We start from the raw sequence: 10,349 nt of genomic DNA on the forward strand, positions 1-10,349 counted from the left end.
GTCTTTCGTCTTGTTGCTGTTCGCAGTGGACCATTTGTACTGTGTTTCGGTGAGAAAACCTGCAACGGTAACGAAATGGCAGGATACGTACGACCAGATAGGGAAGCCCGACGAGGAGGACTACGGCGTAGACACCGAGGACGTAGATGTTGTTCTGAGCATCGATGACCCACTGAGGAATGGCGATGCCAACAGTGGTCTGCTGCGGTCCGTCTGGATCGTTGTACTTCTGCCAGTTCTCGCGCGTGACCTCGTCCGTGAGTCTGAAAGAAGGCGTGAGTGCAGAGTCCGAGTAACCGGCGAGTATTCGACGCACGCTTTGTACGCCTTGGTAATCTTGACGAAACGATCCTGAATCATTTCAAGGGTCTCCTCAGCAGTCGCTTTGATCTTATCCGGATGACTGGGGATGCATTAGCGCGTATATTTCCACATAGCTTGCCACATACTAGATCTTGGACAGCTTCTTGTAGTGGGATTTGATCTCCTTCTCGGTGGCTTCCTAGGAGGGAGATGGGTAAGAGAACAAGTGAGGGCAGGAGGCACACGCACCCTTGCAATGCCAAGAATCTCGAAGGGGTCATAGAGGACGCTCTCTCCTGGGGTCGCGTTGATGACTTTGTAGACGAGAGCCGCCGTGGCAGCCCAACCAAGGGCAAGAAACACATAGCTGTGAGGATATTAGGACACGAGTAGGGTTATAAGGAGGGGGGACGCACCTCTTGCGGAAGGTGACGCGGGGCATCTGCTTTTTGAGGCGCTGCTGGTTCTCGAGGCATGGCGCGCAGGTGCATCCTTCCTTTCTGTTTACGTGCTTCCTGCCTGAGGTCCCCTTGTCAGATAGAATCTAATACAGCGGATGGGGTAGACTCACTTTTCGGTGAAAGAACAGAGATAGTCCAAGGTACGAGGATCAGGACGAGGACACTGAGGGCGAACGTCGCCGCCATGTTCCCCGACTCATCGTAACTGTATTGCGCCATGTTGGCGGAGCTTCGTGTACGCGCCGGTGCGGAGCGCTGAAGGAGGGGACACGCTCGGGCGTGGAAAGAGCGTGAGTCGGTGGGGGAGGAGGAGAAGTTGTGTGCTTTCAGCGGGCGCCGCACTCGTCGACGTGTCCGCGACTTGTGACACTTGGCGCGTGGCAAAGTCACGCGTGACCGGCGCTTGTTCAAAACCTTCACCTCGGCCATGCGCGTGAAGCTGCAGTGTTTGCCGCCGCTTCCGGCATTGAAGTTCTGGTACGCGGTGGAAGGGGAAAAGATTGAAGACCTCAAGAAGTCACTGGTAAAAAATGTACCTGGGTTGGGGCCTACTGGAACTGGCTTGCAAGTACTTCTCGATGATTTCGAGCTGCTGGACTGGCAGTCAACACGCGATCTGTTACGCGACGGGGACTTGCTTGTTTTGAAGTGCTCTGAAAAGGCCTCTGCTTCATCTACAACGACCCAGACAGCAACTACGACGAAGCCAGGTCAGTAGCTTTCTCCACGTCTTTTCGACGACATTCACTGAACCTCAGTAGCCGCTGGCAAGAAGCGCAAACGCTCACCATCTACCAGCTCGTCCAGCTCAGACTCCTCAGATGACTCATCCGATAGCTCTGATGACACCTCGGACTCTGACGACGACTCGGACTCGGACGATACCTCTTCGTCTGACTCCTCTTCGGATAGCGATTCAAGTGATGATGCGCCGCTTGTGCAGAGCTCAAAGAAACCGGCGAGGCAGCCACCAGCGAAGAAGCCACCAGTGTGAGATCCGTTCTACATGCTTCCGAAAGTCAATTGACACTTCGCGCAGTGCCACAAAACCACCCGCTGTCACCCCACCGGGCCAAGGTAAAACTACTTCTCGTGAGCGAAATCGGCGGCGACGCGCTCAACGACTACGGCAATTGCAAGGCGGTGGCGATGTTGCGATGGCGCCGCCCCCGAAGGCGCTGTCGACGACGAACGGGACGCCTCTAGGCAGACCTTCGACAGCGAACGTGGCGAATGCACTCGCGGGAAGCATGTGGTCGGAGATGGACCTCGATGCGCCCCTGGAGGATTACGATGCACCTGTTGTGGACACCAAAGCACCTATGGCAGGCGCCCCAGACTACAGCGAGCTCACAATGTTCTCGCTGCGGAACAAGAACAAGAGCAAGAACTTCCGGAAGAATCTGAAGATGCAGGTGCCGGCGGGGCCGAAGAGGATCGTGTTCGCTGATGAGGCGGGGGCGGGGCAGGTGCAGAGTGGCGCAGCGACTTCAAAGGCGCAGGGTGGGGCGGCGGCTTCACAGGCGCAGAATGGTGCGGCGACCTCGAAGGCGCAGGCTGAGTTGTATGGGGATGGGGCGGCAGCTTCGAAATGTGGCACCACATCCTCGAAAGCGCAGGCTCCCCGACACCAAGCGCGCCTCCCGCGCCTCGTCCCGCCATCCGAGCGCACAGACCTGCCGCCGAACGTTTTCGTGACGAGCGTGGACGTCGAGGCGGGGTGGGAGGCGGACACGTCGGGATATAAGTACGATACCTCTGCGTACGAGCAGACCTACGCCGAGGAGAACCAGGATGAGGCGAATATCCAGCTCTCGTACAACGACGACTACGACGACGCCGCTCCCTCTCTCAATGCCACCACGAACGCCTCCGCCCAGCCGTCACCCTACCCCGCGCTGGCCCAGTCGCTCGCCTCCGCCACCGCGTCGCAGCCCGTTGCCTCCCTTGCGCAGCTCGAGGTTGGAAAGCACGTCGGGTGGACGAGTCTGGAGCTGAACGCCGCGACGATGACGCCGGAGGTGACGGTCGTGATAGCGAAGGTGGTGGCGGTGGACGACGATGGCGAGAGCGGAGACAACACCAAGCAGACGGTGACGGTGAAACGCATACCGAAGCCGCTCGAGGGCGAGGCGCACGAGCTGCTGCTCAACGTTGCGGGGGAGGGAGGGGAGGGGGAAGAACAGGAAGAGGAGACGTTTACGCTGAAGGAGGCGGTGGATGCGGGGTGGAGGGTGATCTTGTAGATGGTGGGCTGCTTGTATATGTGTCGATGAACAAGACTAAGTATAAATAGGCGCGTGGATGGATACTACATGAATTTGCCAATCTGCAGGCCCGTTCAAGCGGCCTCACCTTCTAACTCGCGCTCATGCCTTTCAGGATGGCGCCTAAGTTCGTGCGGAAAGCTGCTCTCAGTTCACCTGCCAATGCTACATCCGTCGGCATGTGAAGCACTGGCGAAGCGAAGCCGCAGACACCGTTCTTTGGGTCGATGAACTGGGCGGGCAAGGTCAGTGGGATGGAAACGGAAGAGCTGCCAACTTGGAACTCCCCCCTGCCAAGGAAAAAGAAACTCACCCAGACTGTGGTGCGACCTCCGCCCCAGATGGGCGCGCCCTCCCCAAGGCCACCGTCGATATCCTCGCCAACTCTCAGCCCGCCTAGTCCCACTTGGATATCCAGCGTGTGTCGAAGTCCAGTTCATCAAGTCTGCCCACCAACAGGCAAAGACAATTCCATCCTTCGCCCATGGGTGACTCCGAGTCAGTAAGTACTAGGCAAAGTCCACAAAGAGTCATGTCAGACATACAACTATGACCGAGAATATCGTCCCAAGTCGTACGCGGGGCACACCGACGTTGGATAGGGCACAGAGCTTTCGCCGACGCTTCGGGTTGCCCCCTCGCAAGCCGCTCCTTCCGTTACCCCTCACTTATGCTCAGATCTCCTGGGAGACTTGAGAAAGGGTGATGAATTAGGTGCATGTTGGCGTCCTCAATTTCGGAGCCAGGACTCAGGAGGAACGCGTCGCCGCAAAAGGCAATCGGCGATCAATGTGATCGCGACTGTATTTGGTTCCGAATCCGTGGAAATCGACCATAATCAGTGGCCAAAGTCTAAAGTGATCGAGCATTGGAACTCCACGGTTTTCAACGGAACACCAGCGATTTGGGAGCCGCAAAGTTCCGTGGCAATCCTGGGTCTTCGCGTGTACTCAACTGTGAGATGGGGGAACCTCCCTGGCCGATCGGGACTCGCGGCATGTTCAAGTTCTTGTCGACGCGCTTGACTGGATAGACCGGCACTTACTTCCTTAGCACAAGTGTGTATCCGATGGATACGTGCAGGTCGTGTCATTTGCCCGTTGGTAGTGTGATAACTCGACTCCATGTATGGCTGCCGTAAAGTAGATAGGGCGGTGTGACGCCTCGGCCTTAGCCGACGCCACGTGCTCTGCCTTCACCCCTCGCGGGGGTATTTCCTTTGGAGTTCCTTGAGGTTCTCCTGGTTTCTTATGACTCGTATATATACTCCGTGACTAGTTATGACTACTTACAGCTGTAGGTATAAAAGGGCCCTCCTCCAAGGGAGGAGGGCAAGGTTTTCAATCGAGACTTCGTTACAGAGTAACCTCGTGGGAATCTTCTTCATCATCTCCGTGAGCCGAGCCCGGCCCGCTCTCCGCGTCACCGTACTCGCCTCATATTTTTACTCTCTCGCTCGACGTCCTCGATAGAAACATCGACTTCGACTTCGACAACCAGCAACCAGCAAAGTTTTCACTACCTACCCCTATTCCCCCCGCTAAGGCAACGGACTTGATCAACCCGGCACCCTTCGCGGCTTAATTACCCTTTCTTCCTTGTCGACAATCTCAATGGCGCCAAAAGCTCAACCTCTGCGCGACTCCAGCGGACGTTTCCGCCCTCGCGCAGCGTCGGTTGACACCGGTGAGTCTCAGACCGCGTGGCGTGGTACTGACGACTCCTTCACTAGTGCACTCTCGGACAACGAGTCCGACTCGGGTACGGCGGGCGCTCAAGATGCGCCGCCTGCCACCGCCGATGACCAGGTCATCGAGCATGCGACGGTGCAACACGACGTTGTGCCGTCGTCGGGTGCTTCCGCCACGACGGTGGGGGTATCCCGCCAGGTGTCTGCTCTCGACGGAGCAGACCCTGGAGAGGGCGAGTGGTCGGCCGATGCCGCTGCTCAGTCCCCGACCCACGCGCATGCCGCCGACGGCCTCGTGCCTGAAGCTGGTGCTCAGCCGCGTGCACCGGGTGCTGTGGGCAGTCGCGCTATCGCGCCAGAGTCCACGGAAGTAGATAATACTACGAATAAAATTTTCCCTCAGTATGATGAGAACAGCGAGCACGGGGCTCGCGAGTCCGAAAGCGTGAACGTACCTGAGAGCTCTATCCCCGGAAACAGTAGGGACCGGATGGATAAGGGTAAAGGCCCGGATCTACGCAATTTCGGTAATCTCGACTTCGACGAGGTCGAACACGATCCCGAGATTCAGCGGGACATCCTGGATGCCGCAAATCGAGCTCGGGGATCGCGGGCTCAAGTGCCCAATCAGGGGCCAAGGGTGTCTTTGGCAAATCTGGAACCCCGCGCCGCCGAAAACAAGCAGATCGCCGATCTGTTCGATGCACTCCACCTCAAGACTGTTGAGGCCGCGGACTACGCCGCCCTCAATGCCAAACTGGCGAGGCAGGTCAGCCAGCTCAGTGAGAGGTACGACAATCTCGTCGAACTCCTCACGGATGGGTCTGGCGCCGCACGCTCGCGCGCTGCGAGCGTCGCACGTGAGCGATCGGTGCCGAACGAAGTTCAACCGACACGTGACCTGAGCGCAATCAAGCGCGAGACCGCGGAGGCCTCTGTGCCCCCCGCGGTGCATCGTGAACGTCCTTCGAAGGCTTCTAGTCCCGAAGACAAGCTTCGTCCGAGCTATGTAGCTGGGGGCGAGTCCTACTGGGACAAGTACATGGCTATGATCAGAAGCCGTGTAGTCGGCCTTCCGAGCTCAGACTCGGATGACGACGGACAGTTTGACAGCGCGGGTAAGGCCAGCCGCCTTAAGCCGCAGCCTCCCGAGTCCTACGACGGCCGGGAGGACGATGAGGCCTTCTGGACCTTCGTCATTGATTCTCTTCAGTATGTCACTGATGGTCGAGTGGCAGCCACTCGGCAGGCCGACGTTGTCTCGCGTTGGCTCACTGGCAAGGCCAGAAGGTTCTACAAGCAGAACTACATGCTTAGTGCTTCTCGAAGCGCAAATCTAGACGACTTTTTCAGAGATTTATTCGATCACTGTTTCAGTCTAAACTACAAAGACAAATGTCGTACTCGGTACAAGTCCTGTATCCAAGACAATCGCGATCTCCGCGACTACATGCACGATCTAGAGCGCTTCTGGGTGGTGCTGACTGAGGAGACCAGCCGAAACCGGGTCTTGAAGTTTTGGGAAGGCCTTGACTCCTGGCTCGTGAAGCGCCTGATGGAGGACGGCTTCAGCAAAGAAGTTGATGAGTTAGAGCCTACGTACCGACGTGCTCTGCAGCTCTGGCAGGCTAGCTACGCTGCCCGAGCCCAAGCGAAGGGCAGGCGCCCTGACGACCATGGTGGATCGCCCCCCAACCGCGGAAGCGGCACGGGTGGCGCATCTGCATCGTCCCGACGTTCTGGAGGCGGGAGCTCTTCTGCTCCCTCCTCTAGGCCGCCAGCGAACGCGTCTGCTGCCGCTGGAACGCGCACCTCGAGCTCTAATGAACGCTCGAGGACCACTGGAGGTAAATTCAGCGGACAGGCAAGGGGGTCACAACGTACCTCCGCGCCGAATGGAAGGAGCGCGAACGGTCGCGCCCCTCCTAACCGCAAGCCAGGAAAATCTCCTGAGCTCCTGAAGCGCCTCCGTGAAGAGGGGCGCTGCTTCCGCTGTGAGTCTAAGGACCATATAAGCCGAAACTGTCCCGAAGCGAACCACGTACCTTCGACGTCTTCTGGACCTCCTGGTCTCGCGATTCACTCGGTGGCAATCGAACAGGCACGTCTGCTCGACCAGAGACGTGCTGGCATCACTAACACGACTACATTGTCAGTCAATATGGTTCAGTTCGAACCCTCGCACGACTCACCTGGGTCTAACCCGGACAGTACACGCTGCACGACGTGCTCACCGCCGTGGGCAACACACGTCCTCGCGGACTGTCCGCTTGTCTGTGGCGACGTTCCCGGACGCCCCCACCTCTACGTGCAGCCGCTCTTCGACTACTACACGCGAATTGCGCTGCGCACGAGGCGCGAGCCTCCCAAGTTTTGCTCGGGCGACGACTTGCTCGCCCTCTGCGAGACACCCGAGTATGCCGATTTTATCGGTCGCGCCTGCGACCCTTCATACGTTGGCGACTTGGGGCAGTGGCGGGTGCGTGGTGCGTTCGCGCTGAACGCCGTGCGCGCTTGGCCTGGCGACGGCGAGAAGCTGCGCGATGCGATGTTCCACAACCTCGCGCCGCTCTCGTATCTTTGCGATGGCGCGCCCGTCCGTTTCCTGCCAGTCCAGACCCAGGACGATTGTGTCTCCCTCTTCGAGACTGTTGAGGCCGAAGCTGGGCGTCGCGAACTGGCTCCGCTTCGCATCCCGAATGCGTTCTTCATCCGCGAAGGCTTCTCGATGGAGGACTACGTTGCGCGTCAGATATGCGTCGACTTCGGGATGGACACCTCACAGGCTCGTCGCATGGCGTACCTCTACTCCACGGGCACTACCCTCGGGGATCTCGTGCCCGAGAGCGTCGCTTACGCCCTCAACTGGGCAGTCAGACGCGTAGTCGGCGAGGAGCAGCGTCGCGCTGACCTCTCCCGCTTCTACGCCTTCCGGCCGTACTCTGGGTCGCCGGTCATCCTCGTGTGCGACACGCTCCTGGGCGTGTCGTGGGGTCTTCGTCTCAAGGACATTGACGCCGGTATCAACGTCTGGTACTGGTACATGTATCAGCGCATGCGCTACTTCGTGGGTGGGCATCAGAACACGGCTCACCCGAAGCGCTATATGTCGCGCTGGTTCGAGTCGCCTGCTGATGCCGCAGCGCGTCGAAGCTTCGACGTCTTCACGCAGCCCGACGGCGCGTTCCCCGCGCGTTGGTTTCGCGAGCCCGCGGAGGACCTGATTGAGTCCGGCGTGTTCGCACAGGCGTGGGCAACGATGGTGCGCATGGCGTCCAACGTGCCGGTACGTTTCCCAGCTTCGCGTCTTCCATGGCGTCAGCTGACGGTCTTCGCAGTATCGAAGGGGCGCTCCGCGCCGTTGGCGTCCTCGTCCGCACGCGTTGCGCAACGGACAGCCGTCTTCCCGCGGGGGAGCGGCCGCCGCATCCCGAGGCCCATCGTCCTCGTCGTTCGTGTAAGCGGGCATCCCTGCAAGGCGTTAGTAGACTCTGGTTCGTCAGTAGATCTCGTGAGCTCGGCTCTCGCTACTCAACTGCGCCTTCCGCTCATTGAGCACGATGGCCAGGTGTCCATGACGATGGCAGTGAGCGGGTCGCGCTCGAAATGTAATTTTCATACGTCTGTAGATTTTGAATGGTCAGCTATACACGAGCAGCGCGTCTTTGACGTCTTGAACCTCGCGACTTACGACGTCGTCCTCGGGACTCCGTTCCTGTACCAGCATTCCATCTCGTTCTCCATCAACCCGCCGAAGATCCTCATTGGGAGCGTTGAGGCGCTGCCGCTTGAGGGGCCACACGTCGACGACTTGTTCATGGCGAACGTAGAGCCCGAGCCTGGCTCGGACGAGTTAGAAGCTATTCGGAAGCATCTAGTCGAAATGGCCTTACCTTTGTGCAAGACCATCGCGGAGACTGAGCTCCCGCCCTTGCGTGCGATTAATCACACGATTCCCATCATAGACCCCGACCGTCGGTACCCGTTCCGTCGCTCGAATTGCCCTGCAATCTTTCGTGAGCAATGGAATGAGAAACGCGACGCATATATGCGCTCGGGGCGGTGGGAATTCACCACCGCCACGAACACGGTGCCCATGCTTCTCATCGCGAAGAATCAGCGCGAGAAGACGAAGCTACGTACTGTTGTAGACCTGCGCGAGCGCAACGACAACACGCGCAAGTTGTCGTCCCCGCTCCCCGACCAGAACGCGATCTTGCGTCGCGTCGCCGCTGCGAAATATTGGTCAATTCTCGACGGGAAAGACCACTATGAGCAAATACGTGTCTTACCTGAGTACGAAGACGTTAACATCATGGCGACGCCTGATGGTAACGTGAAGAGCAAGGTTATGCTCCAGGGCGACTGCAATGCTGTCGCGACGTGTCAGGCAATAATGACGCATATTTTTCGCCCTTACCTAGGTGTCTTCATGGACGTGTACCTTGACGATATTGTCATATACACGGACACGCTCGAAGAGCATGTTCGCGCTGTCAAAACCGTGCTTGAGGTGCTGGCGCGCGAGAAGTTCTATCTGGGTGTTAATAAGCTGCACTTCCTCGAGCCTGAAGTGCGCGTACTTGGGCGAATCGTTGATGCGAACGGCATTCGTGTCGATCCTGCCCGCGTTGACGAGGTCGCGAAGTGGCCGGTGCCTACGAACAAGAAGTTAGTTCGCGCATTTTGTGGCGCGGTGGGCTGGCTCGCCGACAATGTCGCCGAGATCGCCGCGCCCCTGGGCATTTTGCACGATTTGTGCGGCGAAACTCACCGATGGGAGTGGGGATTCACGCAGCAGCGCGCGTTTGAGGATTGCAAGCGGCTGGTGAGCGCGAGCAAGCGCGTCTCACGCCGAGGCATCACCCTCGGGCCGGATGGCAAGCCCACTTCGCGCGTTTGGCTTCTGACCGACGGCTCTAAGTCGTCTTTGTCAGGAGTAGTCGTTGAAGGGGAGGATTGGCGTACCGGAACGGTAATCGCGCTCTTCTCCGCGAAGCTGAGCACGACTCAGCAGAATTATCCTGTACATGAGATTGAGATGTTAGCTGGCGTGGAATCAATGCAGCGACATCGCGACTTACTTCAGGGATTCCACTTTACGTGGGTGACTGACCATCGTGGTCTCGTCCATCTTCTGCGGCAGCCAAACCTTTCGGGGCGGCAAGCGCGCTGGCTTGAGAAGTTGGGCGAGTTTGACTTCGAAGTCGTGTACCTGCCGGGCGTGGATAACGTGTTAGCTGATGCACTATCACGCATATACGAGGGCGACGCACCTGGAACACTGCGCTCTCCCTCTGAATATACATCCTTTGATGAGGATGGCTCTGTCGATTACGACGGTATGGACATTACTCGGCCGCTTGTGACCGAGCTTGGCGCCCTGGCAATTGCGCCAGAAGGCGGGGACGACGCAGCTCCACGCCGTGGTCGCGGTCGTCCGAAAGGCTCGACGAAGGCCTTCAACGACTGGGTTCGCCGACTCGCTGCGAAGAAAGGATCCGTCCGCTTGATTGTGGGCGATCACGCGGCGGATGGCGATTCTGATAGACGCGCGACGCGTCTGGAGGGGGGAGACGACCCGGTCGAACCTTTTGCAAGTGACCCGAACGCGTTTGAAGACGAGAT

At 58.5% G+C, this 10,349-nt stretch overlaps 2 protein-coding genes across 2 annotated transcripts; one reads left to right on the forward strand and one right to left on the reverse strand.

The window, feature by feature from the left end:
- Window positions 1-31: 31 nt before the first annotated feature.
- On the reverse strand, window positions 32-983 carry SCHCODRAFT_02754065 (DnaJ-domain-containing protein; the record flags this gene model as incomplete). The annotated part of the gene is made up of 7 exons (XM_050347290.1): window positions 32-39; window positions 92-263; window positions 317-403; window positions 450-502; window positions 553-670; window positions 720-822; window positions 875-983. Coding segments are annotated over 7 exons (648 nt in total), but the record flags the coding sequence as incomplete, so codon positions are not given.
- Window positions 984-1,164: 181 nt separating this feature from the next.
- On the forward strand, window positions 1,165-3,394 carry SCHCODRAFT_02646027 (uncharacterized protein). Its single transcript, XM_050346475.1, has 3 exons — window positions 1,165-1,474; window positions 1,526-1,754; window positions 1,804-3,394. Exons 1-3 carry the CDS (start codon window positions 1,192-1,194, stop codon window positions 3,008-3,010), a joined length of 1,719 nt encoding a protein of 572 aa, XP_050196875.1. The 5' UTR covers window positions 1,165-1,191; the 3' UTR covers window positions 3,011-3,394.
- Window positions 3,395-10,349: the final 6,955 nt, after the last annotated feature.

This window comes from Schizophyllum commune (genome assembly GCF_000143185.2).
Source record: "Schizophyllum commune H4-8 unplaced genomic scaffold SCHCOscaffold_21, whole genome shotgun sequence".
Taxonomy (NCBI): domain Eukaryota; kingdom Fungi; phylum Basidiomycota; class Agaricomycetes; order Agaricales; family Schizophyllaceae; genus Schizophyllum; species Schizophyllum commune.